The sequence below is a fragment of the Oncorhynchus keta genome, chromosome 22, assembly GCF_023373465.1.
Source record: "Oncorhynchus keta strain PuntledgeMale-10-30-2019 chromosome 22, Oket_V2, whole genome shotgun sequence".
Classification (NCBI taxonomy): domain Eukaryota; kingdom Metazoa; phylum Chordata; class Actinopteri; order Salmoniformes; family Salmonidae; genus Oncorhynchus; species Oncorhynchus keta.
In genome coordinates, this window is record NC_068442.1 from 9,198,245 (window position 1) to 9,219,081 (window position 20,837).

A 20,837-nucleotide genomic window follows, 5' to 3' on the forward strand; every position below is an offset into this window, starting at 1 on the left:
TAGCTAATCCAATTTTATCATTTTAAAAGGCTAGTTGATCATTAGAAAACCCTTATGCAATTATGTTAGCACAGCTAAAAACTGTTGTCCTGATTAAAGAAGCAATACAACTGGCCTTCTTTAGACTAGTTGAGTATCTGGAGCATCAGCATTTGTTGGTTCGATTACAGGCTCAAAATGGCACAAGATGCCTCTCCTTGTTCGGGCGGTGCTCGGCAATCGACTTCACCGGTCTTCTAGCCATCATTGATCTATGTTTCATTTTCCATTGGTTTTGTCTGGTCTTCTTACACACCTGGTTCCAATCTCATTCATTAATTGTTGTGTATTTAACCATCTGTTTCCCCTCATGTACTTGTCAGAGATTGTTTATTGTTATGTTCATGTTTTATGGATTGGTGTGCGACGGGTTTTTGTACCCACATTTATTTTACTACGGACTTTGGTTTTGGAGTTTATGTTTTAAAATAATCCATTTATACCAAGTTTAATTCTCCTGCGCTTGACTTCCCTGCCACCTACATACGACGTGACAAGCACTTTCTTCTGAAAATCGTCAGTCTATTCTTGTTCTGAGAAATTAAGGCTATTCCATACGAGAAATTGCCAAGAAACTCAAAATCTCGTACAACGCTGTGTACTACTCCCTTCACAAAACAGTGCAAACTGGCTCTAACCATTTTCAACATTAACAATGTCTACACTGTGTTTCTGATCAATTTGATGTTCATTTTAATGGACCAAAAAAAAGAGCTTTTCTTTCAAACTAGACACTCTAATGTACTTGTCCTCTTGCTCAGTTGTGCACCGGGGCCTCCCACTCCTCTTTCTATTCTGGTTAGAGACAGTTTGCCCTGTTCTGTGAAGGGAGTAGTACACAGCATTGTATGAGATCTTCAGTTTCTTGGCAATTTCTCGCATGGAATAACCTTAATTTCTCAGAACAAGAATAGACTGATGAGTTTCAGAAGAAAGTGCTTTGTTTCTGGCCATTTTGAGCCTGTAATCGAACCCACAAATGCTGATGCTCCAGATACTCAACTAATCTAAAGAAGACCCTTTTTATTGATTCTTTAATCAGGACAACAGTTTTCAGCTGTGCTAACATAATTGCAAAAGGGTTTTCTAATGATCAATTAGCCTTTTAAAATGATAAACTTGGATTAGCTAACACAACGTGCCATTAGAACACAGGAGTGATGGTTGCTGATAATGGGCCTCTGTACTCTTATGTAGATATTCCATAAAAAATCGTTACCAGCTACAATAGTTATTTACAACATTTGATGTTATTTTAATGGACAAAAAAAAGTATTTTCTTTCTAAAACAAGGAAATTGTAAGTGACACAATACATTTATATATTTAGGTTAAAAAAAAATGAAGAGTACAGATTATTATGTTGGACAATATACAAATGCTTTTGAGAAAGGCAATTTGAAAAATAAAACTTTATTCAGTAAATTTATTGGTTTCTTTTCATTTTGATGAAAAATGAAAATGAAATTATTAAAGGTTATTTGTTTATGTAAAATCGAAAACTACCAATTTTAAGGTTGTCTCATTACATTTCGGGGTGAAGTCGCAAGACATTATTGTTGGATAAAAATGGGGTCCATGCAGAATAACTGCGGTCCCCGCTGAAAAAGTTAGAATTCCACTGCCTTAAAGTTTTACAACTAACTGTGATTCATTTTGAAATTGTACCAAGCTTTTTGTTTGTTGTTTGCACAGAGACAGTGCATTTACGTGGACTTCGAACGATAAAGAAAACTCACAACTTAAAGTGGATATTTTTTTCTTGTTTGAAAAACAACAATAGTGGATTAAAAGTGTATTTTGTTCTAAGTGCAGGGAGACTGCACCGCTTAATTAAGATGAAGAGTCCCAAGGAACAGCGAGTTTGAGAGAAAACACATTTATTTTTTATCTGCGTCTCCTGTTTCACTCAGAAGTCAAGGAATTTGAAAAGAATCTGCTCAGAGATAAAGAAAGCAGCGGATGTTAGCTACAGTCAACAGTTGTATTTTGTTATCATAACTATTTTTATTCGGAGACCGGGCCAGTATAAGCCTCCTCTGGTAATTTGTGTCAGGTGACTTACAAGGGGTCATGACCTGGTCAGGTTACGCTCTGGTCAGTGGGTCTCAGGAGCGCGGTTGATCAGCCCTGTTAGTGAAGGCAAAAGTAACTCAACACTGGACCCTGAGCCAACACAGCTGCCCAGGCAGTTTGCACACTCCGAGGGGGCTTTAATACAGAACGCAATGGGACAAAATAACAACAACAACAATAAGAATCAGTATATATACTGTATAGAAACAGTAAGAACAATACAGTTTCAACAGATGGGAACAGACTGTAATGTATTTATAATACACTTCAGAGAAAAAAACTGTTTTATGACTTATGAAATACACACTTAAAAAAGCATTTCCTGGATCTATCGAAGTAGGTCTAGTCTAAACTATAATACTTACGTCACATTTTCCATGGCAAGAATATGAATGCAATCCATGGTCCAGTCTGATTATTTACATCATTTAATATGACAACTTCTTGGCCACATAGCCAGTGTGCCCGATACATATTTGTTTAAACTCACAGCCCCAAAATCCACTGTCAAAGTGAAACAATATTTACAGACAACATCACAGACAAAAGCGGACATAGTGTAGTTTTATGTTTCAACTACCCGGTGCAGATCAAATCAAAAACACAGGGATGTGGACTAAACAATAGCGATGATGAAGATACTGTCGGACCAAAGTCCCCCTTTCCAGAAATCCCCCTTTCCAGAAATCATTCCAGTGAAAGATTTTAATTCACAAAAGTATGATCAAATAAATTAGTCTGTAATACTTCAACTGAGAAATGGGCACAAAAGTTATACACATCTATAGAACACTGACAAGCGATAGAAACTGTTTGGTTTCCTCATTAAATATATCTTACTAAAATAACCCTCTGAATCAGAGTGTATGAACAGAGGACTGTCCCTAGGTGGCACTGTTTGGAGAACTGTCCGTTGGTGAGGCTGTACAGTAACATGCAGATGAACAATGTTGTCGGCCTCCTGCTCTGCTGCTGCTCCCCCGTGCGAGCTGGAGGATTCAGTCTCATGTAGGGAGGATGTTTGAGAGCAGTGAGGCTGGATAAGTTCTGGCTCAGATGGCCAGCTGGAGCTTGGTCAGGTTCCTCTGGTGCATGTTGTGGTGACGAACCAGCTCATCGGACCTGGCAAACTTCTTCTGACAGTTGGGCCATCTACAGTTGAACGGCTTCTCACCTAGGAGAGTGATCGGGAGAGAGAGAGAGAGAGAGAGAGAGAGAGAGAGAGAGAGAGAGAGAGAGAGAGAGAGAGAGAGGAGCGCTGTCAGTGAGTATTGTGGTTTAAACCTAACTGAAGGGGAGGAAGAGATGAATGAATTGCCTATGATCATTTTCGATCACTTTCAGTAACAGGTCATTTGTTACAATGAACTGACTTAACCTATTTTCATCCAGTATGATAACAGACCGTAGATTAGTTGGAATACTAAACCACCAAAGCCTTGAGACGTTACCTACCGACTGTTCATGAAAAAGTGAAGTAACTAGCTAAGTAATAAGCAGAATGTGGAAAAATCAAAGTTTACGCACTTGTTTTACCTGTATGAGTCCGGGTGTGGGTCTTAAGGTGGTCAGACCGTGAGAACTTTCTCTGACACGTCTCGCACTGGAACGGTTTAACCCCTAGGCACACGCACACATACACACACACACACACAGAGAGAGAGAGAGAGAGAGAGAGAGTAGAGCAGAGGCCAGGGGAGAAGCCATTCCAAAGGGAGCACGAGCTACAGCGTTCTATTTACAACACAGAGGGCAGAGAGATGGAGGGAGCTCGAGCAGAGAAGCTGAAAAGAGGAAAAAGGAACCAGAACAAAAGAAGCAGTGGGAGAGAGAGAGAGAGAGAGAGAGAGAGAGAGAGAGAGAGAGAGAGAGAGAGAGAGAGAGAGAGAGAGAGGGCAAACCTGTGTGTCTTCGCTGGTGTCTCTTCAGCTGGTCAGACCTGGAGAACCTTCGTCCACAGTCGGTGAAGTCACACTGGTAGGGTTTCTCGCCTGGAGCGAGGGCCCAGGGGAACACAGAGAGGGCTTTGGTACAGCCAGACTTGAATCACTGATACACTGGTATGTTAGTCTCATGAGCGCTTGATCTATGGCTGCCCTGGCACTTACCTGTGTGTTTTCTGCTGTGCATCTGCAGGTGGGACAGCTTGAAGTATCGTTTGTTGCAGCCAGGATATGTGCACATGAACGGCCTCTTCTCACTGGTCTCTGAGCGAACAATGGCAGGGGCGATACCTGGCACCCGTCGGACATCCTGTGAAAGGGTGCACGCGCACACACACACACACACACACACACACACACACACACACACACACACACACACACACACACACACACACACACACACACACACACACACACACACACACACACACACACACACACACACACACACACACACACACACACAGTGAGCCATGATACAGGTTTAGAACCACGACATATCCTACGAAGAGATAATAGTAACGAAGCTACCCACTAGTCTATTGCAGCAAAATGTAACTCAAAAATAATAAACACATTTTTTTTTAAAGGCAGAAGAAGTGTAATTACCTTGCTATTATACTGGAATTAGCCGTAAAATGATTGGTCAAATTTACTCCATGCCACTGATTTACTCTCTAAAGCAGTTAGTCACAGACGTTAGGCAGACCCCATCTCAGTTGTCCGTGCCCCCCTGTGCTCTCCTCTCTCCCCTCTCCCTCCCTCCCCTCCCTCCCAGACCCTGATACCCATCTGCTGTCCATTAGCAGGCGCTTAGTGTAATGGGCTCTGTGGGCACACTGGCGCTCTAATAAATAGCGTTAGCAGCCTATTGATAAGCAAATTACTTCAGTGTTTTATGACACTACCGTATGCCTGACTTGTCCCTTGTCTAGACGCCCCACTTCACGGAGGGGGCAAAGCCAATGATGGGATTGTCAAATAGAAAGCTTTGTGAGCACCAAGTGTCCACGTACAACTTGAACATGACTTTCAAAAAATATTCACTGAGTGCACCAAACATTAGGAACACCTTCCTAATGTTGAGCTGCACCTCTTTTTGCCCTCTGAACAGCCTCAATTTGTCTGGGCATGGACTCTACGAGGTGTCGAAAGCGTTCCACATGGATGCTGGCCCATGTTGGCTCACAAGGTTCCCACAGTTTGTGTCAAGTTGGTTTGATGGCCTTTGGGTGGTGGACCATTCTTGAAACACACGGGAAACTGCTGAGCGTGAAAAACCCAGCAGCGTTGCAGTTCATGACACAGGTGCGGCTGGCGCCTACTACCACACGCCGTTCAAAGGCACGTAAATCTTTTGTCTCGCCCATTCACCCTCTGAATGGCCCACATACACAATCCATGTCTCAGTTGTCTCAAGGCTTAAAACGTCTTTATCCTGTCTCCTCCCCTTCATCTACATTGATTGAAGTGGAGGTAACAAGTGACATCAATAAAGGATAGTAGCTTCACCTGGTCGCTCCATGTCATGGAAAGAGCAGGTGTTCTTAACGTTTTTGTACACTCAGTGTACTTTTGCATACTTATGTGATTAAGCATACTTATGCGATTCATTTTGTGAATGAGGTTTTACTGAATTCATTTCACTTGAGAACAATGAGAAGGGAGAAAGAGACGGATGTAGTACCAAAATTCCCATTTTTCAACGGGAATAGGTCTGGAGAATCTCTGCTCTCTCTGTGCTTTAAAGCTGCTGACGGACATTAATGAAGAGCTAATGATTTATTAACATGGGCCTGTGTAAGGAACCTGTGGCTTTATTGCTAATGGATTTCTTGAAAGTGATTCCTCGTCCCTTTTCATCCTGAGATGCCTTTTAAATGTCTCAACTGTTCTGGCAGAGGACTGCTTCCTCTCGCATAGTCTTCTCATTGCGTCAGGCTATTAACTCTCTCTCTCTCTTTCTCTCTCCCGCTCTCCCCGTCGCTCTCCCTCTCTCCCTCCTGTACTGTATCTCTCTAGTCTCTCCCACCTCCTCCTCTTCTGCCAGCACCCATGCAGTGCTTGGAGCTTGGGAGTAGAGGATGACCTTGTGCTGGCATTTAGGGAGTGTGTGTGTGTGTGTGTGTGTGTGTGTGTGTGTGTGTGTGTGTGTGTGTGTGTGTGTGTGTGTGTGTGTGTGTGTGTGTGTGTGTGTGTGTGTGTGTGTGTGTGTGTGTGTGTGTGTGTGTGTGTGTGTGTGTGTGTGTGTACATGTGTGTATGTACATGTGTGTGTACATGTGTGTTCATGCAAGAAAGTGTTGGTCTGTGCTCCACGTCCCGGCCTTGGCCCTGATCACATAAGCAAAGATGTGTATGGAGAGAGGAATCAGAGTGTGTGACCTGGATGTGAACTCAGAAGCCGTGAGAGGACAGAACTGACCTGTATGCCTCTGAATACTCCGTGGGTGTGGATGCGGTACTGGGTGCTGCAGCTATACACCATGGGATTGCTGGGGTCACTCTCATAGCCCGTAGCATGGCTGTCCACAGAGAGAAAGACACAAGAGCATTTTTAGTGAGGAAATATGTGACCGTTTGCTATTTTGTCTGCCAAATTACAATTCACATAAAAGCTGTTCAAGAGCATTCAGCAGTTTTAAGAGCGGACTGAGTGAAAGGCAAGAAAATGTAGGATGAATTGTAGGATCTATTGTAGGATGAATCGTAGGATGAATGGCTATTGTCTTCCACGCCGTTAAATGTACTGTAAAATGTTGCCGTAAACGGCCCACTCCTGAAATGTAGGGGAAAGTTGTTAAGAAAGGGTCTCCCACTCGTAAATAAACGTTGTCGTTTAAGCGTTTCCCACTCTTATCTGTGCAAGCCAGTTCAGCAAAGTTGCATTGGCATTGTATTTCAATAGCATGCACAGCAGGTAAAAGCTCCCAATAAATAAATGCAGCAAAATCACCAGCTATAACTTGTCTTGACATAGGGGCAAATTGCTCTACGGGTCACAGTGCAGTATATTCACCTAAAGCATCCAAAGTGGAACTCGAAGGAAAGACTAATGGTTAACTTCCTGTCATTCCCAGATTTATTCATACGGCTAGGCGGTAAACTGGCCTCTCTCTCTAACCCTGGATTAACACAAATTCAAGCTGCATACTAACTTATTTTTCTTCCATAAATAAGGGCCTGTTTTAGTAAATCAAAGAGCAACTGGTTAACACCGCAAGACGTTCTGCCAAAACGTGTTGTCACCCACAAACTACTCTCAATCAAATAGGCGTACAGGATAAGGACATACAGTAGCACAAAAGGACAATGATCCATTGTAGTATATGTAGAAATAACAAACACAGGTCAGGTATTGTGTGCTATCCATCCATTGTGTACTAACCTACTTATTTTATGAGGTAAAAAACAAACAAAAAACTATTCAATTTAGAAATGGCAATTTTAGCTGAACACTTATTAACCCCTCAAAAGACGAAGGTAGCCCCCCGAAAGTATTCATTCAAGTTGGTTCAGTTACACACACTGCAGCTATTTCAAGGCGGCTAAGGGTCACATCTAGTTTCATAATAACCAGATGGCAATACCGTTATATTATTAGTCTTACAAAACTGTCTGTCATTTTTGTATTTCATGGAAGGAGGGGGTTGTATCCTGTACAGTTAAATTATGAATAGATGGTTGAGAAGGCATAAGGCTGTATTTGTCTCTACTCTTTCCAAGGATAGCCGGAGTCGGGACAGTGCAAGCTGCATGCTGCAGTAAATCTCCTCACAGTTCATTCATTCACTCATTCACTGTGGAGCTAAACACCTCAAGCTCACGTTAATGTATGCATCCAGGGCCTGGGGAGAGAGACAGGGCCTGGGGAGAGAGACGGGGGAGTGGTGGCGTTTATCTGGAAGAGGCACATTGCATACTTTGGCGTGAGTCCCTGGAGATGAGACTCCAAGTCTGATTTTCCACAGCCTAAGCACCAGAGTCCCTCTCATTTAGCAGCAGATTAATCATTCAGTCACCCCGGCCTTTGCTGGCTTTTTCGGGGAGGTGGTGGAAGGGTCAGACCCTCCCCTCCAGTCTAACTGAGCCCTGGCTCTGTAATCCTGGCTGGAGAATCCCAAGGGAAAGCCATCCCATTGTGTACTGATCCACTTCCACTACTCCCCAGTGCAGGGCCCTTCCCCTCCATTTCATGTCCCACTGTGGTCAAGGCTAATGCCCTGCACGGGAAAATTATAGCAGGATACATTTCACAGGAAGGTACAAAACAGAGAAGCTAATTTAACCTGCACACGATACCTGGCGAAAACAGAAAGAGAGGAGGTTCGGGAGGAGATGGAAAGGGAGTTGGAAAAAGAGGGCCACTAAAAATGACAAGAAAGCAAGAAGGCAAGAGGATATTTTCATTACAGCACTAAAGCAGGAGAAAAAGTGATGTTTCCCCCTCAACTAGAAATAGCCCTCTGAAACGATCCTAGAACTTACTATCATGGCTTGTCACCTTTAACATATCAGGGTCACACACAGGCATGGAAAACATCCGAAATCACCATTTCAGGCACAACCCGTACAACCCAACTTGCTAAGGTAAAACAACAAGCAACCCGTATGCGACTTCTGTGATACGAGGTCTTTTCTCCTTTCTAATCACCTCAGTGAGAAATGACAGGGTCCCTGTGGAGTCCCACTCTGCCACAAAATCAAATACCTCAGCAATGCCCGTGAGTGGTCAAACGTGTGATTTAATGAAGGGAGCCCCCCTAAGCCCCCTCCACCCACCCCCTCTGCTATTCTGAGACAAGTGCAGATTGACGACTGTTAATCCAGATCAAATAGGAGTTCTTCAGATGACAGGAACTGGTCATGTCGACATACCTATTAATGGTGGAAGCCAGCGTGTTAACAGGGTTCCGTGCCGTACATTCCGGCTGAGATGCCATTTGATATAAATGGTCACCGCTAGGAATGTATTCCTCGGGCGAGACGTCCAGCGGTGACACCACTGTTTTCAGTCTGGACGAGCGCCACAAGAGAGAGGATTATAACATTTGGCCCCATCTATACAAGTGCATCCTGGGTAACGGCTCTTGAATACACTGCACAATGAGGATCCTCCCACACGAATAATTACAGCCCTCCATCACTCAGAACCAAATAAGCAATTCGTTACTAAGCATCAGACGCCCAGGACCATTAGTTAACCTGCCAGGTGCTTTCCCAAACGCATAGTTTAGATTTATTGGGACAGTAACCGAAAGGTCGCTGATTCAAATCCCCGCGCTGACGAGGTGAAAAACATGTTGATGTGCCCTTGAGCAAGGCACTTAACCCTAATTGCTCCTGTAAGTCGCTCTGGATAAGAACGTCCTCTAAATGACTAAAATGTCAATGTAAATCACTGCCGCCCCTGACATCACATAGTTTTATCATACCACAGGAACAGCTCACTGGGATGCTCTGGTGCCTGGTACCCTGCACATTGACCGTAGTAGCCTGCACTCTGTTTGGTACATACATACAATAAGGGAGAGTGGAGTATCTTGAGTCATTTATTACATTCAGCAACACTCCGTCAAGGGAAACATAGTATTATTTCGATCAAAGGTATCTACACATATTTTAGGATGTTGTCTATCCCTGGAAATAATCAGAATTCATGTAAACATTACAGATTTGAAAAATGCTTGTCCAAAAAAAAAAAGTGGTCTCTTGGCACAACTTCTGGGGTAAATTGAGCGTAGGGCAAGGATAAGCAATAGGACTCATTTCGAAACACTTTGTAAAAACAAAATAATACACTTTTAACAATAGGTCAGGCCCAGGTGTAACATCATATCCCAGTGATAATGCCTTGCATTACGCATGGGGGAAAAAACACTTCAATTGTGGCCTAAGCCCCAGAGGGGGGCACACCCAACTGAGGATGGATTTTTTTTATCATTTCAACACGACTAATCACACAAATGCGAGGTTTCTTCAAAATACTATGCATAAAACTGACCAAATGTAATCATCATTTGTCTGGGGTAGATTGATTCGCCATTTGCTCAACTTGCCAAATGGCACAATTTACACCTAAGCAACCATTTTGACTATTAGCCCGCACAGCTACAAGGATGCACTTTAATGCTAGTTTGGTTTAGATACAAGCATCTTGAAACCTATAACACAGTCAATTAATTGAACTCCGTTTTATTTTTACCTCACTTGCTTACCACTTTTTCCATGTGGTTTATTCCTTCACAGACTCCATAAAATTATGACCTCTTCCTAAATATTTGGTCACATGATTAATTTTGGGTATGGTTTTCTAAAAACAAGTGGTGGCTCAACTAACCCTTTGGCACGACTTACCCCAACAGTGCTCAGAAGAGTTTGACTTTTTAGGCTGTAGTTTTTTAGGTTCAAATCAATTCAGCAATTTGGATGACAGAAAGTGTCACAGTTCAGTCTTGAGGGTTAAAGGAAGAAGAAGGGTGTGCCCATTGTTAGTACACTGCAGTGGCAACCCGTCATCAGGGTAGGTGGGGCAGAGCCTGTTTTGAGCCCCACATTTTTGGCAAAAAAATGGGGTGGGGCTTGCCTGTTTTGCATGTTATTTTGGCATTAACATGTGTCACATCAGTTTGCAAACAATGTAAAAAAATATATTTATATATCATTGAGTTAATAAAACTTACACAACAAGTTGAAAATCGTAAATTCAACAATGAGTGGTATGGAAGGAAGTGACTACAGCAAAAGGTGAGTCCAAAAACGTATTGTTTGCTGATGCATAAATTATGTAATATGCCAGGGAGATATATATACTGTAGCTAAGAAAGTAATACTAAGTGTATGCTATGTAGTAAGATGTTAGTAGCCCATGTGCCTCACCCTAATAATTTAATAATCTAAATTGTGCCTACTGTTCTGACTGTTCTGTTGCACGTGTACATGTAGCCTATAGCCTGTTTTAGAGAAATGTAATCATTGAATATTGTAAGAGCTTTCATTGTCTGCTTATATGGCCCCTTTATTTATCCTGCGGTTCTGACTTGGTGTACAGGGAGAATACTGTAAGAATACCTCTGAATTCTGTCGCTGTACATTTCAAAAGTGCTGAACAAATAGTTAAATTGACAACATCCGTACTTGCTCGCTCATTGATGTCTTAATCGAAATTACGGATTGCCTCTAATCCGCTCGTCTTTCCCTTATGCCATAGTTTGTACATCTCAATTGTCAGTAGAAACCACATTTGTTTAAACAAGTCCGCCTATGTTTTTTTTAAAGACAGTAAATGAGGCTGAATTAACTGTTTCATTGCCAGACAAGGCTCCGCTGATAGCCAGGTGTAGCAGTGGTAAGGTGTTGGTACTGCTGTTGGGACAGCTTTATGTAGGCCACTACACAACAGTTTTTGGGCACCGTTTGTCACCATTCTAATGCAATTAATGTATTGTTTAGTGTTGTGTGGTGGCTTTGCTGGCATACATTATAAAAAAACCAAACCATTACTGTACAAGGTAGGTAAAGTCCTCTATACATACCTGAGACGTAATATATTGATAAAATAACCAAATGTTTGGGTATTTTGATTCAAGGTGCTCTAGAGCTTTTTTTGGGACACACACACACACACACACACACACACACACACACACACACACACACACACACACACACACACACACACACACACACACACACACACACACACACACACACACACACACACACACACACACACACACACACACACACCAGTCTTCATCCTCTACACCAGCGCTTCCCAAAGAAACCTTGTTCCTAGCTTGTTTTTACTTAATGTACTTCCAAATCATTAGAAAGTGCATAACTGCAGTCTCACTGTATAAATACAGAGCTGTTGGTACCAGGAATTTGATTAGAGAGCGGCTTTGATTTGAGTATTCCCAGCCCCTTCCCTTCCCCAACAGATATCAGGAGGATATCAGGAGGAGCAGAACCTGAAGAATGGGCTTCCAGACCATGTCTAACACACTCCCATTATCTACTATCCTCTTATTTTGAATCTTTATGTTCCCTTGAGCTGAAAACAAAATGTTAAAGCTATTCGAGGAATGCAAGCTAATTTTGTGCCGTCTCAAGACCAGTGAGTTAACAGCAGTGGTGTTTTTTACTTAAGTAAAAATGTTTTAAAGTACTACTTAAGTATTTTTGGGGGGTATCTGTACTTTACTTTACTATTCATATTTTTGGACAACTTTGACTTTTACTCCACTACATTCCTAAAGACAATAATGTACTTCTTTACCACATACATTTTCCCTGACACCCAAAAGTACTCGTTACATTTCGAATGCTTATCAGGGCAGGAAAATGGTCCAATTCACACACATCAAGAGAACATTCTGGTCATCTCTACTGCCTCTTATCTGGCAGACTCACTAAACACAAATGCTTCGTTTGTAAATGATGTCTGCGTATTAGAGTGTGCCTATCCGTAAAATAATACAACAAGAATATTGTGCCTTCTGGTTTGCTTGATATAGTGAATCTGAAATTATTTATACTTTTACTTTTACTTTCGAAACTTAAATATATTTGAGCAAGTACATTTACTTTTGATACGTAAGTCAATTTAAAACCAAATACATTTAGACTTTTACTCAAGTCGTATTTTACTGGGTGACTTTCACTTTTACTTGAGTCATTTTCTCTTTCAAGTTATCTGTACTTTTACTCAAGTATGACAATTGGGTACTTTTTCTACCACTGGTTAACAGTTGTGCGAGGTTACAATGGGGTTCTCTCCACTCAGAGGACAGTGAGCTACTTTTTTTTTAGGAAGAATTCAACATTGGTCTAAGACTGGAAAAGCAGTAGTGGATTACACTGTTTATCTTGGCCTGCTGAGCACTGCTTCTGTCTTGACAACTGTTAGGAGTTTATCTGGACATGGTTCTCATCCATACCATCTACGCAGTGTATTGAAGTTTTTCTTTCCGCAAGACAACTAACTTTCAACGTAAACACAACACGGTAAATGTGCTTTTATATTATACTATTCTTTGTCAAGAAGGACTGCGGTGGATTTAGTCCAATGGAAGGTTTTCAGAGTACAAAGTCGACAAATGGCTTTATTTTGATCATTTTCTGACTGAAAATCAGGATGTTCTCCTTCTGTCCAACTTCCTTTCCCTGTTACTTTACTTCCTCTAGCCACTGGGCGTGCTCAATGGCAGCGTGACATTTTAGAACCACAATGCTGCTGATTATTGTCTTAGCAGACAATCTGGCTGAGGGCAGCACAACCTTGGCCAGATTAGGACTACTACACAGGTGAACATCCTGTACAGATTGTCCTTAGAGCATCCTAGCTGCCTTTAACAAGACGATAGTCACTACAAACAGGATTCCTTCGTAAGATTTCTGCCTGTCAGCCTGCTGCTTTGTGGCAATAGATGACAGGTGAGTGGTAGGGCCTATTCGACTGGGGCTTATGGGACTGATAAGGATGGGGCTAAGGTGAGTGGCAGGGATGTGATGTCAGGTAAGAACAAGTGAAGCTACTGTAGTGGGGAGGCTCCAGCGCCTACCTGTTGTAAGGGTTCCTTAGCAGTAGTGCTTGGCTGCCTGCACAGCTGTCTGATGGGGTGTGACATCCATACACGGGTGGAGGGACAGGATACTGCTGCTCACCTACACAATGAGACAAATGAAACCGTTACTGTTCATCTCAATTATCACCCACCAACTAAACACATGACAGATTGACAGTATCATGGGACAGTCCTAAGGATAAAAGACAGCTTCACGGCTGCACTGGAAGTGAGTTCCCCGATCCTTTATTTCTCTCGACGACCCAGACGCACGGCTATGAGAGAGTAACAATAGTAAACATTTTTGTCTGACGGTTCATTTCCTGTGCGTGAACAAAACAAAATGTTTCAATTGAAGCACTTTGCCGTTCTCCGATTGACGTGGGTATGGGTCAAAGAAAGAAGAGCCACATTAGCTGTAAAGCTTTCAGGGAACTCATCTCTGAACGAATGGATCCTTCTCTAAGAAAAACGATCCTGAAATGGAAATTGTGAAAGAAACCTGTGACCTGTGGCCCGAATGTACACAGCACTTATACAAACAAGAGGCTCTTCTTTGAAGCCGTAAAGCACACTGAATCTTTTTGCTTTTTCAAAGCGCAAATGAAGGATCTCTGCTTTGGCTCTGCCTCCACATATTGTGAATTGGTCCCAGGGCAGTTCTAAACATTCCAACAATCTTGTATCGCTGTTTCCTACAGTTATCATTTCCATGAAGAGAATCTGAAATTTACAACATCACAGACATAAAATGAACAACACACGTCCAGCCGTTTACTAACAGGAGGGCCATGGATGAAGAAAAGGAAAATGAAAAACCCAAGATGGTAGTGATTTAGGACACTGACGTGAAGGTCACTGTAAGACTTAACCTCGCAGTGACTTTAAGATGGAGGCCACTCCCTAGGCGAGGAGTATGGAGTTCACAATACACGTGTTTACACACATATGTACTTTAATACACGCTCGCTCACAAACACACACACACACACACACACAAGCAGGAATCGAGGTGAGAATATTGTGCTGTTTACCCATACTGGTCTGCTGAGCGAGGGAGTCTTCATGTTTAAAGGAGTGGCTGGGGAACTGGGAGGAGTGGTGTGTGGGAGTGTGACCGTAATTAGTGGTACCATCGAAAGCACTGTAACCTGTAAAGACAAAGAAGAGCGGTTTAGAAAAACTAAATTCATAATATCAAGGTTTTTCAGACCATGGAAAGTACGTAGAAACGTGTTTACATGTGAAAAGTTACTTTATAAATTCTGATTTAACTCATCCGTTAACATTCAGAACCATAACCTTTTGTACTGAATGGGTAGTAAATTACCTTCCTCTTCCCTCCTCAAACTCCAGTTGCCCCTGCGTTGGGGTGAGAGTGAAAGCGTCCGGAGTGAAAACAAACTGTGGCAGGACACTGGAGGGCTGACACCAGGTTCAAGGCTTAATCATGTCTATGTCTGACCCAGGGTGGAGCACCAGTTCATCAATCACACACCAACCAACACCGACGCCAGTAAGTGCACACCACAGCCACTTTCACCAGCGCCCCAGCAGGGTTTACTCAAAACTCATTAAAGCAATCTACACACAATACCCAATAACGGTAACGTAAAAAACAGAAATACCTTGTTTACGTAAATATTCATACCCTTTGCTATGAGATTCGAAATTGAGCTCATGTTCATCCTGTTTCCATTGATCATCCTTGAGATGTTTCTACAACTTGATTAGAGTCCACCTGTGGTAAATTCAATTGCTAGGACATGATTTGTAAAGGCACATACATATATATATAAGGTCCCACAGTTGACAGTGCAGGTCAGAGCAAAAACCAAGCCATGAGGTAGAAGTAATTGTCCGAAGAGCTCCGAGACAACATTGTGTCAAGACACAGATCTGGGGAAGGGTACCAAAACATTTCTGCAGCATTGAAGGTCCCTAAGAACACAGTGGTCGCCATCATTCTTAAATGGATGAAGTTTGGAACCACCAAGACTCTTCCCAGAGCTGGCTGCCCGACCAAACTGAGCAATCGGGTGACAAGGGTCTTGGTCAGGGAGGTGACCAAAAACCCAATGTTCACTCTGACAGAGCTTCAGAGTTTGTCTGTGGAGATGGGAGAACCTTCCAGAAGGACAACCATCTCTGCAGCACTCCACCAATCAGGCCTGACAGCCAGTTTGGAGTTTACCAAAAGGAATCTAAAAGACTCTCAGACCATGTGAAACAAGATTCTCTGGTCTGATGAAACTAAGCTTGAACTCTTTGGCCTGAATGCTAAGCATCACATCTGGAGGAAACCTGGCACTATCCCTATGGTGAAGCATGGTGGTGGCAGCATCATGCTGTGGGGATGTTTTTCAGCAGCAGGGACTGAGAGACTGGCTTCGAGACCAGCCCTGAATATCCTTGAGTGACTCAGCCAGAGCCCGGACTTGAACCCGATCAAACATCTCTGGAGAGACCTGAAAATAGCTGTGCAGCAACGTTCCCCATCCAACCTGACAGAGCTTGAGAGGATCTGCAGAGAATAATGGGGGAAACTCCCCGAATACAGGTGTGCCAAGCTTGTAGCATCATACCCAAGAAGACTCAATGCTGTAATCGCTGCCAAAGGTGATTCAACAAAGTACTGAGTAAAGGGTCTGAATACTTATGTAAATGTTATATTTAAGTTTTTTATTTTTAATAAATTAGCAAACATTTCTAAAATACTGTTTTTGCTTTGTCATTATGGGGTATTGTGTGTAGATTGATGAGGGGGAAAAACTATCTAATCCATTTTAGAATAAGGCTGTAATGTAACAAAACGTGGAAAAAGTCAAGGGGTCTGAATACTTTCCGAAGGCACTGTATATATCTTCTAAAATATAATGCGTTGCACATTAATTGTAATAATTTATTTGATGTTCTGCTTATTACTTTTGCTGAAAAGATTATGAATCATTCACAAGCCATTTATTATAAGGACAAGTACTCAAATGTAAATCACTGAACCACGGCCTTGTAGTATCAATGTAATAATAAATTATAAAGAGTTTTTACTGACTACCAAAGAGTTAAAATATTACAGATTTGTGAATTGTCAACCGGTAACCCAATTGATCAATAGTCAGATACAAAGTGTCTAATTCTATAAATTAGTACCTTCATCAATAAAAACTAATATCACAGTGACTGTATAGATATTAATCAACTTCGGAATTCCATTTATATTTTCCCAGTAATTGTACTTCAATAAGTGTCTTTTTTTATTGTTCGTTTTGAAAAAGCGGGTCAAGAAGTAGCCTACAAATCTTGTATAAGTTATTACAGAATTTCCGTGTATTAAAAATGTCAACCAATATGGTAAACCAAGGGAAGTCAACTATAAAACTGTGTGACCGTTGGAATATCCGAATGATACTTAGAAACAACACGTTAATTAAAAATACTATACTTAACAAAAAGGGTTCTGAAGGGTAATATAACCCATTGAAGGGTAATACAAATATTTGCAGTTTTTAATAATTATTTACAAGGAAAGTCCCTACTAAGACTATTCTCTTTTCCTCAGCTTCCATTCAAGTAAACTTCACACACACACACACACACACACACACACACACACACACACACACACACACACACACACACACACACACACACACACACACACACACACACACACACACACACACACACACACACACACACACACACACACACACACACACACACACACACACACACACACATAAGTACATTTTAATGGCACAGACACTACTGCACACAAAATACCTGTCCTCACACTAACTCGTTTTGACTTTCAAGTTTCGTATTTTAAATGTAAACACAGCATGACCACAGTGGATATTCCCTCAGTGACCATCATTGTCGTAGTATCTAGTGAAAGTGACCCGCATGAGTCTGAGCCATGCTTGTTTGCACTGCCTAGCCAGGCACAGAAGGGGTGTGATAAGTGGGTTGAAGGTTGGACGAGCCCTTTGAAACTGATGTTATTTCTAATTAATCCTCCGTTAAAAGTGCAGACTGATTACTTTTGGTGTGTGAACATTGGTGACCCCCAGCAGCTCTAAAAAGAAATCCCAGAGCTTGATTACAAATAGCTCAGGTCAAAGTGTAAACCGAGGCATAATAATCTTTTTTTCTTCTTCTTGGAAATCAGAAGCCAAGTATATGTCACACTCACAATTGGTCAGCTTCAGATAAACTTTTATTGATTTAAGGAACACTACTGAGATTAGTTCATGTCATAATACAAGTTAAAAAATAATGACCTTTTCTGTCATCACTGAGCCATTTCCCCATAATTTGTAACACATTAGCATACTCTTCTATAGCCTATTCAGTGGCCTAATGCCATGGCTAATTAATGGTTCAGCACAATACTGAACGTTCAGTAGCTATGTATATTAACCTCTCGCAGGACTCTTAAACATTTGTATTTGAGATTCAGTTGTAAAAAACAACAACAACAACACAAGTCCACAATAAAGGCAACGTTTTTTTAGTATACTCAAATGTTTAAGAGTCCTGCGGTTGTATGAGGATTGGCAACTGTATGATCGGCTGAACTACAACACAGCTACTGCTATTACAATTTCAGAGATCAAATTGTACATCCATTCGTGATGAAATTAATCTATTCTGTTTGAAATAACGCTTTGTTAATAGGGCACATTCATTTAGAAGCAATGTCAGTGATGCATAATGTAATTCGTTATGAAATTGACTCGCTGCAGTGGAATATACTACTGGTACATCATTTAAACAGTACTAAGTTCAGTGATCGGCACTAAACAATAATTTGTATATATATATGTATGCAACGCACTAATTATAAACTCGCTAAATCAATCATAAGTTTGTGAAAATTGTGATAAGGTAATAAAGAAAAGAGCATAGCAAATGCAGAGATGTTCTCAATTGGAAACTCATGTCAACACACTATCATTGAATTGTGCTGACAATAAGATCAGTGAGTATCACTGACACACTATACAATAGCATAACAAAACACAAGTTTCCTTGACATGACGAATGCATTTACTGTTCATAGGACCTTTTTCTCCAGGTGTATCTATTAATCATTTGTTTGTGTATTGATCGTGAACTACAGACAAATGTACATCACTAGAGTCAGCAAGAAAACTGTCGGCAGGGAATATAGTCAAATCATAAGAAAAGCATAAATTCGCAAAATTATTACAGGACTAGAAACGTAAGTCCTTAAAACTACTTTGAACAACACGGAACAAATCCATTCTTTCTGAGAATTAAAATATCCTATTTAACCTAATGTCAAGTCTTCATGCAACCACAGTAACACTTCACTACACTAATCTCCAGAAGAGATGATTATGGTTCATCTTACCCTGGTTCCTGGAGGGGGGCTGGGTGTCCATACAGTTGGTCAGGTAGGGTGCGTTGCTGAACATCCTTGGCTGGCTTGGTGGGGGCTGGCTGGGCGGAGGGGGAGCCCCGAAGGCCCCGTACCTGCAGGCCCCTGTGCCAGTGAACTGGCCGGAGAAGTGCACAGTGAAGGCGCTCAGGCCGCAGTGGGGGTCCTCATGGGGGTCTCCAGAGCTCCAGCTGGGCTCCTGCTTGATGAAGGGGTGGGGTGCCAGCGAGCTGTAGGGGGTGCCAGTGTGGAAGTCCAGTACGGGGCCCCACTGAGGAGCACTGCTGACGGGCAGGGTACAATTCCCGTTCCCCCCTGGCAAGGATGGCACCGGGGGCAGCAGGGCATTGAGATCACGCACATCTGAGCCCATCTCTGGCGGAGCAACCGCACCCTGAAACCAGTCTGTCCAAAACCCCGACAGGGTCGCTCGGAAAATGGACCTAAGTCTTCTTCGGCGTTCTGATGTACGCGGCTCCTGGTTCTGTGGAAGTTCACGCCCAACAAAGCCTCATTGTAACATAGGAAGACGGCAATCTTTGTATCTAGGGAAACACAGACAGTTGCCCCCAAACGAAGGTGAAACAATGGTGTTTCTTTTGTTGTGTGCTGCGGTGGACAGAGAGAGGTGCTGTCTGGAGGTCCAGCCTGGGGAGTGTTCTCTCAGCTCGGTGAATGGAGGAGAAAAAGTGGGAAGGGAGGAGAGGTGGAGAGGAGTAGCCCTCTATTCCTTTACTCATGCGTCTGTTTTCTTTAGAGCCCACAGAGCTCAAATAGAGACCTAGTGAGGAGGCTGGAGGAGGAGCCAAGGCCAATGAGCAAGAGGGATGAGAAGCTGGCTTCATTTCATTGACAGTATGGCTCCTCAGCCCCTCACTCTAAACACCTCTCTATGTACGCTCACACCATGCAGTAAGTCTAAATGGGCCTGTTTGTGTGATTTTGGGTATTTTATTATGATCCCTAGTAGCTGTTGTGAAAGCAGCAGCTACTCTTCCTGGGGTCCACAAAAAAAACATGAAACGTGACATAATGCAGAACATTAATAGACAAGAACAGCTCAAGGACAGAACTACATACATGTAAAACATGAAACATAGCCTACATACACAAAGAATATCTAGGTCAAACAGGGGAGAGGCATCTTGACATGAGGTGTTGCTTTATCTGGTTTTTTGGAACCGGGTTTGCTGTCTACTTGATCAGCGTGTGTGTATGGATGTATGCGCATGTGTGTGTGTGTGTGTGTGTTTTCGTGTGCGTATGTGCGTGTGTGTGCGCGTGCGTGCGTGTGTGTGTGTGTGTGTGTGTGTGTGTGTGTGTGTGTGTGTGTGAGAAAGTGAGCGAGAGAGTGAGAGAGTGAGTGACTGAGAGAGAGTTCCACTTAAATTGAAATAGTTTGGTGGATTTAGAAATAAGATGAGTGTACATCCCTTCACTATATTCCTTCCGCAGCACGTGCAAATAAGTTGTGAGTACCAATATCACCGCTTGATTTGTCTTGAACAGGATTATTCACTGAATCTTTGGATGTTGCCAAAAAAAAGTTAGATTTGGAATTATTATACCTACTGTTTGTTTAACTTATTCATGGGGCGGCCTCTATCTATTAATCAGCTTTACCAACCAATAGAACATAGCCTATTTAATAGTACTGCATAAAGAACAACAAAATGTAGGCAGTGCTTTCGAAATAACAACATCATCTCACATCTCACATTGTCGGTCATTTAAAACTGGAACATACACTTAAATGAGTTACATTCTTGTTGACGCAATGAAATCAGCGTCTCTTTCTCATG

The 20,837-nt window shown here is 42.2% G+C and overlaps 1 protein-coding gene across 4 annotated transcripts; it reads right to left on the minus strand.

The window, feature by feature from the left end:
* Positions 1 to 1,901: 1,901 nt before the first annotated feature.
* On the minus strand, positions 1,902 to 19,795 carry wt1a (WT1 transcription factor a). Of its 4 annotated transcripts, none has more exons than XM_052474755.1 (9): positions 19,009 to 19,795; positions 14,663 to 14,779; positions 13,626 to 13,728; positions 8,938 to 9,021; positions 6,485 to 6,584; positions 4,223 to 4,367; positions 4,016 to 4,105; positions 3,651 to 3,734; positions 1,902 to 3,288 (listed from the first exon to the last, which is right to left on the minus strand). In XM_052474755.1, exons 1-9 carry the CDS (start codon positions 19,406 to 19,408, stop codon positions 3,167 to 3,169), a joined length of 1,245 nt encoding a protein of 414 aa, XP_052330715.1. In that variant the 5' UTR covers positions 19,409 to 19,795; the 3' UTR covers positions 1,902 to 3,166. The 4 variants fall into 4 exon arrangements, with proteins under 4 accessions (XP_052330715.1, XP_052330714.1, XP_052330713.1 ...); XM_052474754.1 differs by having other exon boundaries at positions 3,642 to 3,734; positions 19,009 to 19,794; XM_052474753.1 differs by lacking the exon at positions 8,938 to 9,021 and having other exon boundaries at positions 19,009 to 19,793.
* Positions 19,796 to 20,837: the final 1,042 nt, after the last annotated feature.

What these genes read in the sequence shown, in the direction of transcription:
- wt1a (XM_052474754.1), bottom strand. Translation starts at nt 19,408, where the DNA reads ATGGGCTCAGATGTGCGTGATCTCAATGCCCTGCTGCCCCCGGTGCCA. An exon ending in GAGTATTCAGAGGCATACAG is followed by an intron (nt 4,368 to 6,484) that starts GTCAGTTCTGTC and finishes ACCCTTTCACAG; the next exon opens with GATGTCCGACGGGTGCCAGG. An exon ending in GACTCATACAGGTAAAACAA is followed by an intron (nt 3,289 to 3,641) that starts GTGCGTAAACTT and finishes TCACTCTCCTAG; the next exon opens with GTGAGAAGCCGTTCAACTGT.